The sequence below is a fragment of the Eucalyptus grandis genome, chromosome 7, assembly GCF_016545825.1.
Source record: "Eucalyptus grandis isolate ANBG69807.140 chromosome 7, ASM1654582v1, whole genome shotgun sequence".
Classification (NCBI taxonomy): domain Eukaryota; kingdom Viridiplantae; phylum Streptophyta; class Magnoliopsida; order Myrtales; family Myrtaceae; genus Eucalyptus; species Eucalyptus grandis.
The window spans coordinates 14,077,080-14,095,159 of NC_052618.1; the positions used below are offsets into that span (position 1 = coordinate 14,077,080).

Consider the following 18,080-nt stretch of genomic DNA (forward strand, 5'->3'; position numbering starts at 1 on the left):
AGAAATTATGCAAAAATAAGACTCCAGGGCACAAGCTGTAAGTAACAGCTACTTGAAGGGTGTTCTTTTCGCTGTCCAACATTCGGACTCAGAGAGTCGGAATGCCAATCGTTTTTCGCGAGCCAATAGTTTGGTTCGGGAAAGTTTGATGAGTAAATTTTGGTTGCACAGTGAATATAAATTTAAATTGGAGATTCCTAAATAGTATTGCTGTGATGAATAGGTTCCGTTGCAATGCTGTTGGAATGGTTCAAAATTGCGCAATCAAATATAATTCAACTACCAAATTGCATGCGGCCATCAGAATGGTTCAAAATTGTGCAATCAAATATAATTAGGAATGGTTCAATTGCGCAATCAAATATAATTCAAGTACCAAATTGCATGCGGTCAGACCCCTCACGACATTGAAAAATACTCAACCCAAAACCCTTTCCTTCTCCATTTTACCGCCTTTATAAGTACATAGCAAACATTCGTCCCCGGGCAGCACGGCGAGCATGTGAATGAAACGGAGATTGCGAACCATATTGACCGCAACTCGATATTACTCTAAATATTCGAAAATCAGAGGGTGGCTTTTGACAATTTTAGAAGAACTTCCGGGGCAGGCGTGGAAACAAAAAAATCAAAAACTTCTTTATTTGGAAACCAATACTTCTTTCCTAGGTCAATATATTAAAAAAAAAAAAAAAAAAACAATTTTTCGTTTGAACGGTTGACCAAAGAGGCGCAATGTCCCCAGACAAATCCGTTGACCGGTCCGTCCGTCCGTCCGTCATCTCCTATAATTCAATCATTCGATTCCGCAGCTCTCAGTCGCACAGAGAGAGAGAGAGAGAGAGAGAGAGAGGTTGATTCCTTCCTTCCTCGGAGCGATCGCCGGATGCGCGAGGGCGGAATCGGCGGGCGTTGAAGCGGGTCACGGGTTTCGGGTCACGGGTCGTGGGTCGCCTTCTGCTGGTGGTGGTGGTGGTTGTGGTGGTGGGTTATGGACAGGGCGCTGAGCAAGCTGCGGAGCTTGGACGCCTACCCCAAGATCAATGAGGACTTCTACAGCCGCACGCTCTCCGGGGGCGTCATCACCCTCGTCTCCTCCCTCCTCATGCTCCTCCTCTTCTTCTCCGAGTTCCGTACGTCCCCTTCCTCCTCCACTTTCTTGGTTCTGTTGGATTTCGCCGGCGTCTCCCCCCGTTTTTACGCCGGGGGAGTCGAGGCGGCTCGAATTTGCGGATTTGGGTTTTCGTTTTTGGCCCCTGGGATGTTCGGGAAAGGATCAAAAAGAATTCTTGGAGCTTGCGAGGTGGTGATTTTAGGGTCAGGCTGAGATTGAGAGCAGGTTTTGAGTGTTAATTCTGCGGTTGAGCCCCCGTTGACGTTGCCTCCTTGCCCGAGGAGTGATGCTGTTGATGGGTTTTATGGGTTTTGGATAATGGGGCTGTCAAGAGTGAGAGCTGTCGGGCTATTGGGATTTTTTGTTCTTCTCTAATGTGGGATTGTTTGCTTGCCTAATTTTTCATATGTTTTAGCTGTTGCCTTCGAGCGCATTTGTAAAATCATAGCAATCACGACCAGCCATTGCTTATGCTGTGAAATCTGAATTGGTTTATCCGCTGATGTTTGTCCTTCCCTGTCATTTTGCAGGATTGTATCTCCATACTGTTACCGAGACAAAGCTACTCGTTGATACTTCAAGAGGAGAAAAGTTGAAAATAAATGTAATTCCCATCTGTTTCGATCACATAAAGGGGAAAAAAGTGTATTTTTGTGCATCAAGAAGCAGTATGTTACCATGTAGTGAAATGAAACACATTGGCAAATAAATGTACCCTAAAATTTTGCGTGGCATCGAGTTCTTAATAATGATCCATGTTGTGTCGTTCTTGTGGTTCTTATTATGATTTTACCGTTTGCCAAGTTTCCAACTGGATGGCTGGTATTGAGCTCGTAACTCTTTCCCATCTTTGCAAATGTGCAGTTTGATATTACATTCCCTGCCATTCCGTGTTCATTACTCAGTGTTGATGCAATGGATATCAGTGGAGAGCAACACCTTGATATAGTATGCACTTCTTTGACTAAGCAACTTATAGCTTCTATTTTGTTACCATGAGACTTGTTTGACTGTTACTGGTTTGCATTCCTGTTACCCTATTTCTAGACTTTTGCTGTCTTTCTGACTTGTCTTTGCTGTTAATATGTTTTCCTCAGAGACATGACATAGTCAAGAAAAGAATTGATTCTCTTCACAATGTTATCGAGGCCAGGCCTGATGTGATCGGTGCGCCAAAGGTGAATACTAGACTTTTTCATTTTGTGTTAAATTTGTTTGGAACTGTTTAAGTCTTTTGGTAATGCTTGCGTTGTGGTGGACAGTAAAGTCGACTTGAGACAGGTGACAGGTTTTTTTCCCTCTTCTTTTTGGGTTCAGTGGGATCTTTTTCTTGCTTGTTGAACTATTTGTGCATGCACTTATTTAGAATCAACCATTTTGAATGGTCAAATAAACCGATCCAAAATTCAGATTTTCTTTTTACTGCACTTAAGTAATGAGGTGCTATTTGTAGTTTTTGTCTGTAGCTTCTGTCCACCTGTTTCCTGTAAAACAGCCAGTCAAGTCTGGGTCTGCTAGTCAGCTTTCACTTGAAAGGACCTTTTAGAGCCTGTTGATAGGTCTTTGTATTGTTTACTACCAAATTCTTAGTTGTATCTGACTAAATTGTTTGAGCAATTATTAATACGTGCATTCCTGTTACTTAAGTGGCTCCATTTTTGCTATCTTTATCACATTGTTCACTGTAATTTCTGTTTTCTTTAGTAATTTTTCACTATATTTAATTCAGGCTCATCTTGTTTCTCTAATTTTTAAATGCTTATAGATTCTGTTCTTATGCTTCCTTCCTTTTCTAATCACTGGCCTTGTTCTTCACTCAGATTGAGAAGCCTTTACAGAGCCATGGCGGTAGGCTTGAGCATGATGAAACGTACTGTGGGACCTGTTATGGTGCTGAAGCGGTATGATTGCTTTTAGTCCCTGTCACTATTGTGCACTTCTGCATGGAACTGCATTGTCTGACATGCACTTATTTATGACTCTTTGTTCAAGTTGCTGAATGCCCTTTTTAATGCCTTTTCTCATTGTAATGCCCCCAATCATTTCAAAATAAGAAGGTTATTAGAATGTGCTTGAGTGTGTATTGATTGAGATTCAAGAGTGTTACTAAGATGCATTGAGAAGTTTTCTTTCCCCTTTTTTTGGCAAACCCTTACTAAATTTGCACAAAAGATGCTCCATCTCTTGTAAGTTATCAGCAAAAGTTGTCTGCAAGTTGTGCTTTTCTTTTTTTTTTGGTGAAAATGGCTCTGCCATCAGTGGTGCACAATCTGGGGGGCAATTTGGCTTATCCATAATGGCAGCATCATCCTCTTGTCAGATATACATACTTAGTTGGCTGTGACAATTTATATACTTGTTCTTGTTCAGAAATCAAAATTCGTGTCCTTTTCATATTTTAGCTAGCTTTCTTATTCGAAATGGTCACCACCAGTTCTACTTTGTTTCAGAAATCTATTTATTTCTGCTTTTATTTTCCAGGACTATATGCTGTAGATGGACGTATCAATATACTTTGCTTAATTTAGTTGGTAAACATTCATGTAGACCTAAATTTTTTTGCTTCAATACAACCTAAAGGCTCCAGATTAGGTCCTCATGTGGGTCTTCCCAAATCATAGTTCATAACAAGGATTAGATAGGTGCTCATAATATCCTTGTGTCTGGGGTACTAAGTAACTTCAAAGACCCCATTTATAGTGGGCGACAGGATAAATGATCTGCTTTGATTTGATTGCCTTTGTTTGTCCTTCTCTTTCTTGCATGAAAGTACTACAAATTCTTTAAAAAATAAAGTGCAAGAATTTTTTTGTTATGCTGGACTGGGGCTTGGATTGTGATTCTTAGTCGCAAGGACTTTGGGGACTGTAGTTTCATTCTCACGTTTTTGTGTCTGCTGTTCTCACTTTCTGTCTCATATGCATCCAGTCAGATGATGATTGTTGCAATACATGCGAAGAGGTTCGTGAGGCATACAGAAAAAAAGGTTGGGGAATGACAAATTTTGATCTAATTGACCAGGTTAGTCTGAATATTCTGTAAGAAAGACCCTGACAATGTTTGTCTCTTGAAACTCAAGAAATGAAGGTTTTATTACTCTTACATTTGGAACCAGGTTTATTCACAATTACATCACTACAAAGGTCATGTGAAATTTGGGCAGACACAACAGTTCTATGTTAATAGCCCATGCTTTTATAACTTCGATTTGGCTGCTCCAAGCACTAGTAGGTCTAGTATAAAGATAGACCGAAGATTCACTTGCTAGTCTCAAATTGCTGATCAGCTGTCTGAACATTGAGAGCCAGTGGCATGTCAATGAAATACTCATATTGTGGGTCAGATGTTGATAATGTGGCTAGTGAACAGGAGTTTATGTGAAGTTTCTTGTGGAATTACACTTATAAATCTCCATCGTACAAATGCAGGGCTGAGTATGTGCGAACTGTTAATTGAATTTTATACCATAAGATAACTTTTCACCTCTGACGAATTCTCCATAGGTGGTGAAGAACTTGTTGATATCTGCAAAATCATTATTTTCCTTGCCTTTGCCTAGCTCATTTCTCCAGAAGCTTGCTTATTATGGGATACAGAATTCTCAAAGAGTTAGTACCAAAATTAAAAGGGAAAAATGTTACATTGCATCTGACCGTTGATAGCACTGTCCGGTTAGCAGAAAAAATAAGAAGACGAACAATGTCTTTGCATTAATTGCGTCAGAGAGCCACTTATTGTAGAAACTTAAGTTAACTTTTGAGCTGGAACATCCTTCCATCATAGCCAAGTTCCAATTTATTCACCCAAGTCACATTTTGCTTCCGTGTGGACTTTTTGGTCTCACTTCCTGTTCTTCAGTATCATGTAATGTTATTTATTTGGTTTGCATGTGAGAAAGTTTGTCAAAGTTAACTTCACATTGTCTGTTTGAGAAATATATCCCAGCATTATATGTGTGCATTCTTCTCTGCTGAATGACCTGGCTTTTGGTTGGAATGTGTTGAAGCTTTCTTATTCCTTATGATGTAGGCTTAGAACCAGTAAACATTTGGTGTTGTCATCCTGATGCCTCCTCAAACCTGAGCATATGGAGAGCTACTTTTCTCCCATATTTTTAACTAGTTTATAATTAATATCTTTCTAAGTTCTTTTTATTTTCTTTGCCATCAGTGTAAGCGAGAAGGCTTTGTCCAAAAAATAAAAGATGAAGCAGGTGAAGGATGTAATATCCACGGATCTCTAGAGGTTAATAAAGTGGCTGGAAATTTTCATTTTGCAGCTGGGAAGAGTTTTCACTTATCAAATTTCCAATGGCAAGATTTGATTGCTTTCCAAGCAGAGAGCTACAATGTAAGGCTCAACACTTACATGCCTATTCAGTTACAGGAATTAATCTAGAATTGCTACTTTGTCATCCAAATGTTCTGATCAGTGTCATTTTCTTGCATGATATTGAATCAGATCAGTCACAAGATCAACAGTTTAAGTTTTGGTGATTACTTTCCCGGTGTGGTGAATCCTTTAAATGGGTAATTTTTTCCTTCTCCTCACCCCACCCAACCCAAAACAAAAATTAAAGAAAAGGGAACTCTCCACACTTGAGAAACACTTCTTTTTTTTTTTTTAGGCAATCATGGCATGGCGTGATTTTAGGATTATAAATTGAAGAAATCTGAAGAACTTCTGCAGATACTTGGTGGAATTAGTGTGGAAATTTATGTCATACAAACTTTAGGATCTAACTCTTAACATGTTTGATTAATTATTTTCTTGTACTTATTTCCCCTTGTACCCTTATTGTACAGATTCTATAATTTCCCATTATAGAATCCATTTGCTTTTCTAGGTTATCCTGTTTGCTTTTGTCTTGATGTGTCTTTTGTCAAAACCACCACTAGGCTAAGTGAAACCTTCGACTATGAATGTTCTATCCACTCTGTGGGCAGTAGAAGAGTATTAGCTCATCTTCTTGGATTGTCTCCTTAGAAATAGAAGGGAGTCAAGTCTATAGTTGCTGCTTGTGAAGAATTTGTCACTTGAGAAGGTTAAACCCCTTAAGAGTTTGTTTGTACAGCTTGGACGCAACAGCTATAGCTAAAAATGGGGGTGACACATCTTTCATAATATATTTAAAAACACCTCATTGCTGCATTACCCATGCGGTATGGCAGTTACTACAGCTTTAAAATATCTAGTGCCGAATACTCAAGCAACAACGTTTCGCAGTTGTAGTCCAAACCCTGTTATACCAATGGACTGTTAGTATAGTTGCTATATATCTTCATACTGGCTATGTATGATAGGAAGATGGAACTGGAAAGACCTAATCAGCTCTCCTGTTTTAAAACCTGGTTCATAGGAGACTGAAGGTAAGTGAGCAAAAGTACAACTACAAACCCACTGAGCAGAAAACAGAGGGACCTACTTTTCTTTTGTTAAGCTCCAATGCCTAAAAGTACAAGTGGATCCTGCATATGGTATAATAATGTTTAATCATCAAAAAGCAAATTTCTGGAAATCAAGATAACCTGATGTAATGTGGAGAGGACTTCTGTTTATATGATCCTTGAACTTGATTCTTTTGATGACATTTTGCTAACTTCATAGGGTACAATGGGCACACGAAACACAGAATGGCATGTACCAGTACTTCATCAAGGTTAGTATATTCATATGATCCATATTTTCTGGTTATGCACGACTGTTCTAACTTAGGGATTATTCTTGTCCAAAATCATTCTATATCCTTTTTCATTAGATCTATGCAGTGTGGACTTTTGTGCAAAAGGAAATAAAGAAATTTCTTATGGAAGAAACAAACGAAAGCATCTTGACTAATGACCAATGGGTGCGGGCAATTCTTTTGACATGCTGTCACTAGTACATCTTATTTATTAAGACGTAGATGGTGATTGGAGCAATTGGAGAGGTCAAAAAGCAGATTCACAGGAAATAATTAAAAAAGTGATTCTTTGAAATTTGTAATAATTTTGCTTGACAGTGAGTCTAGACGTTTCTTCTGAAAGAAACCATCTTAAGTGAAGAAATGAGTGAATTGAATCAGGACGTGAAATACAACAAAACAATGAGCTCTGGGAATGTACTTGGCAAAACATGAGACTCTTCCATACCATGACATGTTACATTGTGAGGTTCTGGGAAAGCATGGAGTGTGGTAAACCAACTTTTTGTTTTTGTAGGTTCACGCTCTATTGTGTGTGAGGAATAATGGAAGTAAACAAATTAGTATGGTTCCGCAGTTAAGATGAGTTGTAGGCTGTTAATTGTGAAATAAACGTTGCTGAATCTTTAGTTAGTTGCTTCTTTATTTCTGTTTTCTTTTGTTTTTTCTTTTAATTTTCAGATCCCCAGTTCATCAACTTTATTGGGTATGCATTAGTTTTCCTTTTGTTTTCCATAATATGTATGCCTTAGTTGTGATGAAGGCATTCCAACATTGCTGAATCTATCAGAGAGTACAGGGATCCTGTACTCTTCTATCTATAAGCGCTGCTATAGTTTTCCTTTTCTGTTCACTGTGGCTATATGGGCATAATTTTTCTCGATCAGCTCGCAACTTAAATACCTATTTTTTCGGCATCACTTTGCACTGCAGGTTGTCCCCACTATATATAAAGATATCAGAGGTCGAACAGTAAACTCAAATCAGGTATATTAAAAGATTGGAGGAATACCTTTCTGCCAATGGAATGTTTGGTTGAACAAGTCTTGATGCGCCATTGTTGTTTCTGCACAGTATTCTGTGACCGAGCATTTTAGGAATAATGAGATGGGGCGTCCTCAGTTACTTCCTGGCGTATTTTTCTTCTATGATTTTTCTCCAATAAAGGTAGTGTCTTCTATCCTTGTATGTTATTGGAAGCCTGTCGTGACTATTGAACTGAATAAATGTTTCGTAGAGATTTGGTTATGGTCTCTGTTGCTCTTTCCATGGTAGTCTTGCTTCACTCTTAGTATATTTTGATGCATTGTTCTTGGCCAAACAAATTACATTTTCATACCATGAAAGCTGTAAAAACAAGACAATTGCATCAGTGTGCAAAGTGTTCAAATAAATCTACATTTTTTTAAGTAATGATTGTTTTTAACATAATTGAGAATATCATGGAGCAGGTTACGTTTAAAGAGGAGCACATTCCATTTTTGCACTTCATAACCCACATTTGTGCCATCGTTGGAGGTGATCTCTCTCTCTCTCTCTCTCTCTCTCTCTCTGTGCACATTTGCATGCAGGTGGGTGGTGATGCCAGTGTGCCCCTGTTTGCAGTGCATGTTTGTGTGTGTATGCACCTTCCAACATACTCATGTCCATACATGCATCGATGTAGGCATGCATATTTTTTCGGTGTGAGGGACTGTGCATCCAAATGTGCCTACTCTTACCTTGTGCTTTATTTGACACTGGCCTATCACAATTCTTTGTATTTTTTTTTTTGGCTGCGGTCAATCATTTTCCAATGTTATTATGTAATGAGAATCTTTTGGGGCATCAATAGTATTTGGTTTTGTTGATCCGATTAAGGCCCTGGCCTGTTGGCTTTGGTTTTTCTGACAAGTTCCTCTTGGAATCTATCACTGCAGCCAACAATATATGCAAACACGAGTCGTGTCAAAGTTCAATGCATTATAAATCCTGATACTAGAGATGAGACACTTGCATACCCTTAATTTAGATAACTAGGCTGTTGGGGTATGAATCTTGACATAAGGAGGTGAGGTGGGGGAGGTCAAGAAATTTTTTTAGAAACCAGACATGTTGGCCCTGTTTCTCTCTTTACTGTGTATGATTAATTGTGGACCTGAGGCTGTTAAGGGAAAAAGTTAGTTAGAGAGCAAAGATTGCACTCAAGGGAATTATTTTTCAGGATTGATCATATTTTGTCTTGACAGTTTTTCACAATTACATTGATTTTCCTACGTGCTTGCACAACAATAGGTGTTCTAATTTTAATTTGCTATTTGTTGAATGTTATTACCATCTGACTTATTTGGAACTATTACACTTTACCCTAACTGGAATCATACTTATATTGACAGGAAAATGTCAAGAGTTCCCCTTAGAACTTCTTAGGCCTTATTAAATGTGCTTTAGAAATTTAATTTAATATTTGAAGTGAGTGACTTTAGTGAAATGAGTAGTTCTTCATTTTTCAAAAATGTCTTAGAAAGTGTTATTTCCATTTTTTGTTAACTTACGTATTGTGCTAGGGTTCATTCGTTATCAATGCCCATATCGATATTACCTTCTAAAGTGAGATCCTTTCTTAAGTTATAACTTTTGGTTCCATGTGCTGGTTTTCCTAAAATTCAAGTCTCCATTCGTGTTTTCTCATTCAATATTAATTTCTTTATTTTCTTTTATTTTAGATATTCAAAGAGATCTTTGTGGTTAACATGAACATAACATAACTTGCAAATTATGAGCTGGTAGCTTCAATAAGAGACGCCAATAGCACTTTTGTATACAACTTAAAAGGTTTTGCCTTCGACTATTGAGGTTATCTCACATTAGTTGTGGAAGGAGCTGGTGGTCAATTTATAAGTGTAAGGGAAATTTTCACCATTTGATCTTAATTTCTAATGCGAGAGAGGCTCAAGATCACCCAATATTGCTCTCAGAGTTCAGTTTATTAGCTAGTCTGGATCAACGGTCACACAGGAGATACAGGTAGTTGTTGCTCCAACCAAGGCCCAATGTGTGAAGGGAAGATAGTGGGGTTATCTTACATTTGTTGTGAAATGGGCTGGTGGTTAGTTTATATGTGAGGGCAAGTGATTTGTGGAAAGGAAATTGTTGGGGTTAATCTCTCATCGCGTTAGTGGCCAGTTAATATATATGAGGAAAAGCCTCGTCTTTTGAGCTAGCTTTTGGAGTGAGAAAGGCTTAGGACCACTCAATGTCGACTACTAAACTAATAGGAGCAATAAATTGGAAATTTGGAGCCTTATCATTAGGTGATTCACACTCATAATATGTGAGAAAGCATGGAGGATATTTTGAACTTATTTTATTGGATTTCTGCGTGAAATTATGTTTAGTTCTGTTTCTCTGCTGGGTCGTAAAATTAGTTATTTGGTCATTGCTTTTTGATTGACTGAAACGGTTTTGTATCTGGTTTGCTTGGCTCAGGAGTATTCACAGTTGCTGGAATAGTGGATTCATTCATATACCATGGACAAAAAGCCATGAAGAAGAGGGAAATTGGGAAATTCAGTTGACCTTTGCTGCTTGCACCCGTTGACCCTGCGATTTGGTTAGGCCTCGGTGGAGAAAACGCAAAACTGTTCTATATTAGGGCGGAGGGTTGTTAAGAGTCCTAAAATTGGTGTGATGAATAGGTTTTGGTAGTAGTTTATGAGATTTGAGTGTCTATTTTTGCTTTCAGCGACCTCTCATCTCCAGTTAAAGCCATCTGCAGGTCACCTGCAGCGTGGCTTTTCTGAGGATTTAATCATTAAAGGCAAATTCTTTCTTCCATGTGCCTGATTTCTTGAGTTTCCAGTGTTTCACTTGCTTTCATCCCTTGGGAGAGACATTGACTTTGTCTTGATCTCATCTCATTCGACCAACCTGCACTTCGTACTTGTTGTGGAGCTCGAGAATTATTTAAAGAAAGGAGTGCTTCAACTAAGGTTGGGTTGTGGCCGTTTGAAGTTTGTCGGAGTTATACGGCAGCCCAATTCCCACATATGGTTGGTCCTGGTGAACTGGACAGTTAATGACCCTTAAATGAATGAGAGTAGAGAAATGAAGACAGGCCCTCTCATTCAAATTACAGAACTTGAATATCAGGGACCTTTGATTCCTGACATTTTCCTAAACGTAATTCTGATGGCGCATATTTGTAGGTCTGCCTCGGTGCTTTGTAACCTGATTTTCCGTCAACTTCTAATTGACATTTTCTCTAAATAAAACTCCAATTGGCCTTTGTTCAATGCAATCAAATTAACTAGTTTAAGCCAAATTATTCTCATTTGAGCTTGCACGTTATTTTTCAGTGACTCCATTGTTTCTTAACTACCAAACACACCCCTCTTTCATATAGGCTTAGGATCAGCTTTGAAAGATAAATCCTACACCTGAAGAGGTTTCATAGCACAACAATGAATCCAAAATGTGACTGATTTATCAAGGCTAGAATGTCGTGACAAATCTATGAGCACGAAATCAAGAGTAGATCGAGGTTGATGCGAAGAATTTCTTCATATGAATCTAGTTGATGGGGGTGTATGTCCAGGCTGCACATTGGCCATGCCAGCAGTTTACCTGTGACTTACCAACAAATCAAGTTTCTTCCGAACAAAACCTGCACTAAAGCATTTTCTTGTGATTGCGACCAATGGAGGGGCAAAATGTAAATTGACCTGTGCCTTAATATCATATTTGATTGCATAAATTCCTAAAGAGAAAAGAAGGAAAATCCTGTAAAATTCAATTGCTCATTGATGATTCTAAGTATACCTAAACCAGCCTAATTTTTCTCAAGAATCACCTCAGCAGATGCCTGTTTGATTGAAGTATTCAAAAACCTAGATCTGATGTCCTCAAACTCCGCATTTCGCCTTTCATCAACTGTTAACCATGATGATAGGCAACGCTCGATCAAGTCTTCCCCTTGGCTTGGAGGCAGATTTCCTTTTGGAACCCTGATTTTTGCGAATCTTGTAATCCTTGTCAAATTTGCATCGGAGGGCTCATTGGCATATGATTGTAGCATGTCTTTTATGGCCCCACACCAAATCGGTCGCGCTACTGTCAGAAATTCATGCAAGGCAAGCACAGGAAGATTAACACTTCCAAGATCAGATTCACTATGTCCTCCTTTCCATGATAATCAGATCCCCCAATCTTCAAGAGACCATAAGCATCTGCGAGGTCACTGTATGCTGTTCAAAGAACAGAGTCCATCTTTAGAATATACATGCTAAGCTGCTAATATTTTATAACTAACTTTTTCTAACACATGAAATTGCATGTACAGAATTCAAATCCAGTCCAACATTCTGAACAGTTTCAAACTCTAAACATTGGCATGCATCACTTTTAACGCACATTGGGATATCAACCAGATGTCATACCTACTTATCTGAAAAATGGCAACCTGGTCGAATCATTCATAATACCAACATCATCCAAAGGCATTAAGCAGAAACTGAGACATCATAGCACCCTAGCGTTCAAAACTCCATGTATTTACCTGCCAATTTGCCATCACTTCTATATACTTCCACTCCACGAAGACCAGCATCCTTCAAACTTTCAATAATTGGCACAGGGTTTTTCAGTGCCCATGGATGAGCAAGCACAGCTACACCCCCTGTCTCAGATATTAGTCGCACGGTTTCTTCAGCAGGAGGTTCACTACCTCTGAGAAGGAAAAAACACAATCATACTTTCATGTCTGCTAATTGCAAGGCACTTGCCTCTAAAAAAAAAAAAAAAAAACAAAAAACAATATTAAGCACAAGAAAATTACATGGCATAAGCAGGTCCACCATCAAAAAGGTATCGTGCAAAAGCTTGTTTTAGATTCTCCACATGACCCGCCTCAACCAAAGCACGAGCCACATGCAGTCTTCCTGGAGCGACATCCTTGCCAGCAATCCTGGCAACATGTTCCCACTTCAGAGGTAGCTTAAGCTTATTCAGTTTTGTAACCATGCTCTTTGCCCGGAGAAATCGACCATCCCTTATGTTACTCAAGACCTTCTCCAACTCCTCAAGCCTTGTGGGTCCACAGCTACTGTAGTAAGCAAGAATATGCACCGGTTCCTCCACAGATGACTCTCCTCTATAGATTTCATCACCCAGATGTCAGATTAAAGAAACAAAAAAGAAAATTGCATCAACAAAAGGCAATGACCATTACAGCTTTATCAGAACCACAACCACCAAGTAACCAATGGATTATAATCTCTAATTTGATGGTGAGCAACACTAACTACTAAATAAATAAAGTAAAAAGTTCAGTAATCAGTGGCAAGATTTGTCTGCTTTTATTACAATGCACAAAAGATTGCTCTTTTTGTAGATCCAACAAATAGATGACCCCTCAAACTTTTCTTCATCCTTAAATCAGAAAGCAGGAGTGGCACCTTGAATTAAATATGGTGCTGATTTCAACGCCTGGAATAATCTTAATGCCGAATTTCCGAGCTGCTTCCAAAGCTTCAGGGATACCCAATAAAGTGTCGTGATCTGTCAGAGCAAGAACTTTCACCTGTTATGAGTACATTGTACTAATTAACTTGTGCTACCCAAAAGCATCAACAGCAGAAGCAACAACCAAACGCATACACAGAAAAGAAGGAATAAGCATCAGTAATATGAGTCAAGCCTTGAGTTGCTCATGAGTCATCCTTAATTAAGCTCTCTTTTCCATTTTCATGACAAGAAGACCTTACTACGCACTGGATCCACAGAATGTAAAGAAGCTAATAAAACACAAGGCTAACAAGGGTTAGTTTTTTCGATAATTACAACTTCCACTGAATGAAATGTTGGATACCTTTCCATATTTTGAATCCTCAAATCTCTTATTACCACCAATACCCCCCAGCTTTTGCACAAGCCTTTAACTAACTTCGGCATGATCAAAATCAGAATGGATTTTGCTGGTTCTGAATACCAAAGCCGAATGGCAATGACAGTGAGGAATAGGTGATTAACTGACTCACGATCTCTTCTACAGTTGGAATTACATCCAACTATAATCACCTTCCTCTTACATATATTAGTAAATGTATCTGATTACACGAAGTAGTAAGGTTAACTTTAGAAGGCGATCAAAAATTTCCTGATCTGCTCTTAAGGAAACTGGGTTTGCAAGAAACTAAAAAAACCTCGTAAAAGGACCTGAAAGTAAACACACATTTTTGTTAGATTTCACATCAGCTTCTTTTTGTTGCCCCCTGGATTCTCAATCCACTCAACTTCTAAGGAAATTTAAAACGTGGATCTCTTAAAGATACTGGAACAGTGAACAATTTTGGACCCAAAGGAGACATCCATTATTGAACCTTAAGAACATTGGCTCCAATCCCATCTTTATAGACAGAAATAAGGAACGAGTCTAAAAGAGAGTTTTTAAATGCTGGAAATTACTCCATCTACCAAACCAGAACATGGCTTGTCTCCCGTCACACAAGGTGAAAGTGGTATTGACAGCAAAAACATCCTTCCCCTTCCCGATATACTTCCAACCTACCAAATCTTAAGAGCACCAATTCGTATGGCAATGTTCAATAGTTTTCTTTTAATTAGCTCACTTTTTCTTCAGCAAACCTCTGTAAGCAAACAAAAAGAATGGATTAATTTAAAAATGAAACTTTCTGATACCACTTCTCATTCACAGTATGCTAAGAAACCAAACATTTTTGGACAGACAGCTTATCCAAATAAATTTCTAGAAACTTACCTGTGCCTTCGCATAGAAAAGTTTTACGAAACATGTAAGTACAGTAGTACTTTTCACAAATAGCGCATGTCTCCTCATGGATAAACATACTTGTTTCTTTATCCATCCGTATTTTGGTTCAGAGCAGAGACCAAAAGTTTGAACTATGCCATTGCCTCTTATTGACATTATGTTCATTTCCTTAAACCCGTCGTGTTATTTATCTCCTATTGTTTCTTTGAAGTGGCTGCTTTCACGTCCGCATCCTGCGTGAAGTCTTGTATACAAGCGAGGGGGAGTATTCAAAGATGGACCCATTTCCCAACACACAGGCATAACCAGTTTCTAATAAAACGTACCATCAATGTGCATTGCAAGTGAAAAGGAAAGAAAGCTAAAAGAAGTTTAAGAGCAAGAACCAGGTTTCGTTTTACTCTTAACAGTTTGAGGTACTCTCCATTTCTGCAAGCCACTGAACTGAGAAGATACACAGACGAAAACACCAACCTACACATTCCTCTGTTTCCTTCGTTTTCTCTTTTTTGGAATGAACAAACAACTTTACATTTAGATAGAATAGCCTCAAGAAAAGCATCTCAAACCCCAAAATCATCCCTTTAGAGATTGCACTGATAGAAGGGCTAAAAAAGACAAAACATTCAAGGAAAAAAAAAGAAAAAAAAAACAAGAAGAAAAGAACTGACCCCATTGGCATGAGCTCGCTCAACGAGCTTGGAAGGAGACAAGTACCCATCGCTGAACTTGGAGTGGCAGTGCAGCTCGAAGACCACCCGCCGCCCGGCGCTCTTCTGGACCCCGAAGTCATCGACCCACTCGCTCAGCGACGACGACGGCGACTGAGAATCCAAGAACACCCACTCGCTCACGGACCTGAACGCCACCGCCTGCTCCACCGTCATCTTCCTCTTGCTGCCGCCGCGCTTCTTCTTCTTGCTCTTCTTCTTCGCGTCCCTCTCCCCCGTCATCGCTCCTCCGCCTCTCTCTCTCTCTCTCTCCGCTCCTTCTCGTGGGTCAAACGTGGGAGGGAGGCGGTGGAGTAGGGGGCAGAGATTCAAACAAGATTTATAAAACCCAAAAGGGCATCTGGAGAGACGTGTCCGAGGGGTCGCTGTTGGTGCAGGATTCGTGGATCTTGGCGTGGCTTTGTGTCCTGTAGATTCGCGAAGCGTGCGTGCCGAGAAGATTGGGTTCGGCTTTGGGTTTCGGAGTTGTCGCTGTTTCTTGCGGGCTTTTGGTCAGACAGGCGGTGTCCCCACGCCTTGACTGGGAAAAAAATTGGTTCCTTTTTTCCGTGTTACTTCGTGCATCAGGTGCGCAAAATAGTCAGACAACGCCAAAAGCCCGGACGGCCCGGGTGGGCCGGATTGGTTTGTTCGGGCTGGGATTACCGCGGGCCGGGCCGCCGGGCCGAAGTGGCCGGTCCGAGCCATCGGGAGGCCTGGACCCGCTTGAAACTTATGAAGAGAAAGGGATAATCACGTAAAGGATCGCGCTTTTTTCTACTCATATCATGACTATAACATTTCCCATCACATTATTTTGATAATATTAACCTTTTGTGAGTCCCACCTTTTTAAAGCATTTTTTTTGTCTTTTCTTGTGACCATTTTCCTCCTTTACTTCTCTCTATGCCCTCTTTATTGTGATCATAGTTCAAGCCTTGTTAGTATCGGTAAGATACAATGAAAAAAAGAACACTTTGTGGTTTGTCTTTGTCACTTTTTGGTCAGACAGGTGGTGTCCCCACCCTAAGCGTCTGTTTGTTTTGATTTCTTTTTTCTGTTTTTAAACAAATTTTTTTTGTTTCTAAGAACAAAAAAGGAACATAAATGCGTTTGTTTTCGTTTTTGTTCCAAAATTATTATTTTTATTTCCAAAAACACATCTGGAACAGAAACAAGAAATAAAAAAAAAATTGTTTCTTGTTTCCATAACACATTTTAAGAACAAAAAAGGAACAAAACATCGGCTCTCGTGTTTCTTTTTCGTTTCTTGCTCACCCGTTCGAACACCGCCTCTCCTCCCGCATCTTCTCCATCGTCGTCTTCTCCGGCGCCTCCCACTCTTCGACGCCGACAGCCACCTTTGTCTGAAGACCATTCGGCTTCTCCACCATCGTCCTCTCCAGCGTCGATAGCCGCCTCTGTCTCGAGACCATTAGGCTTCTCCACCGTCGTCCTCTCCGGCGCCAACAGCCGTTGCTCCTTCACCAGGTGAACCTGCTCATTGCTCCTCCTTACCGATTGACGAGGGCTTCGACGAGAGCCACCTCTCGCAGATCTAGGTGATGGCTGCTTGGAGCTTGAGTGTGAGGGCTCGCTCGAGCTAGCGCTTGCCCAGATCTGCGAGACGCTTGCTCGAGCAAGTCTCGCGGAGCTGGGCGAGCGTTGCTCGCCTAGATCTAGGGCACCGTTGCTCGCCAGATCTGCGGCATCGGCTCGTCTGCTAGCTCGAGATCTGGACGAGCACGCTCGCCCAGATGAGCAGCTTGCTCGAGCGTTTGCTTGTAGCTCGCCCTGCTCTGCTCGCCCACTGCTGCTCAAGCTCGAGCGAGCAGACTTGCTTATGTTGCTCTGCTCGAGCGAGCGAGCAAGCAACTCGCTTGCTTCTTTGCTCGCTGCTCACGCTCGAGCGAGCAGAGTAGCGAGCGCCTAATGATATTGATTATTGAACTGCTTGAAGATCTTTGGATTGTGTTGCAACTAGGAGAGATTGATGCATAGGTGGATGCATTCTAATACTGTTAATTGTGATGGGAGAACGGTAATAATTCGAACAATATCGAATCAACGCAGCGGAATAAAATAATCTCCTCTCTTGTGTAAACCTAATAGGAATCGATATAGTAGAGTAAAATAAATACCAAGCACGCAAATACAAGACAATTTTTTACGTGGAAAACCTCCTCGATGTCAGGAGATAAAAAACACGGGACCGGAGTCCACCAAAAAATCTTCACTATCAATAAAATTGTTCTTCTCTAGCAAATACTAGAGGTACATAGCAGCAAACACCTCAAGAACATAATTCTTGGCAATACACATGAACTTCACAAAAGATCAAGGATAAATCTGACAAAAAACGCAGGTTTTGATCAATCCACGAAAAACCTGATGTATGGAGCTTCAAATGAAAATCAAACCGTTCAGATTCGATAAAATTGCGCCACGAACATGCTGACAAAATTTCAGCTCAATCGGACCACGAATCGACCTCCGACGCCAGCTTGATGTAAATCGATATTGCCCAAACCCCATATTTTCTCTTTCTCTTTTTCTCTTATTCTTTTTTCCTTTTCTCTTGCTACCTCTTTTTATATAGATAGTGAGAAACCCTATTTCCTCATATAACTTATTATATGGGCTCAAGCCCTTTTTAGGCTTGCAACTCATTGGGCTTCCTCCATATAGGAGTGAACCCAGCTAACAAATCTCCCCTCACGACAATGTGGAGGGATTCACCATCCCCGTTATCAAACGGCAATGTTCAAACTTCTCTCTTGGTGGAGTCTTCGTCATCATATCGGA

At 40.0% G+C, this 18,080-nt stretch overlaps 2 protein-coding genes across 2 annotated transcripts; one reads left to right on the plus strand and one right to left on the minus strand.

Moving 5' to 3' along the window:
* The first annotated feature begins 800 nt into the window (after positions 1–800).
* Positions 801–10,622, plus strand: LOC104452812 (endoplasmic reticulum-Golgi intermediate compartment protein 3). Its single transcript, XM_010067285.3, has 13 exons — positions 801–1,133; positions 1,645–1,718; positions 1,979–2,062; positions 2,212–2,292; positions 2,935–3,015; positions 4,043–4,135; positions 5,285–5,464; positions 5,576–5,643; positions 6,722–6,773; positions 7,731–7,784; positions 7,872–7,964; positions 8,249–8,315; positions 10,266–10,622. The coding sequence occupies exons 1-13, from the start codon at positions 992–994 to the stop codon at positions 10,352–10,354; spliced, it is 1,158 nt and encodes a 385-aa protein (XP_010065587.2). The 5' UTR covers positions 801–991; the 3' UTR covers positions 10,355–10,622.
* An 800-nt stretch (positions 10,623–11,422) lies between these two features.
* LOC104452813 (3',5'-nucleoside bisphosphate phosphatase) lies at positions 11,423–15,802 on the minus strand. The gene is given in 6 exon segments (XM_010067287.3): positions 11,423–11,960; positions 11,963–12,022; positions 12,334–12,503; positions 12,613–12,927; positions 13,232–13,356; positions 15,237–15,802. Coding segments are annotated over 6 exon segments (1,305 nt in total). The 5' UTR covers positions 15,519–15,802; the 3' UTR covers positions 11,423–11,607.
* Between the last annotated feature and the right edge of the window lie 2,278 nt (positions 15,803–18,080).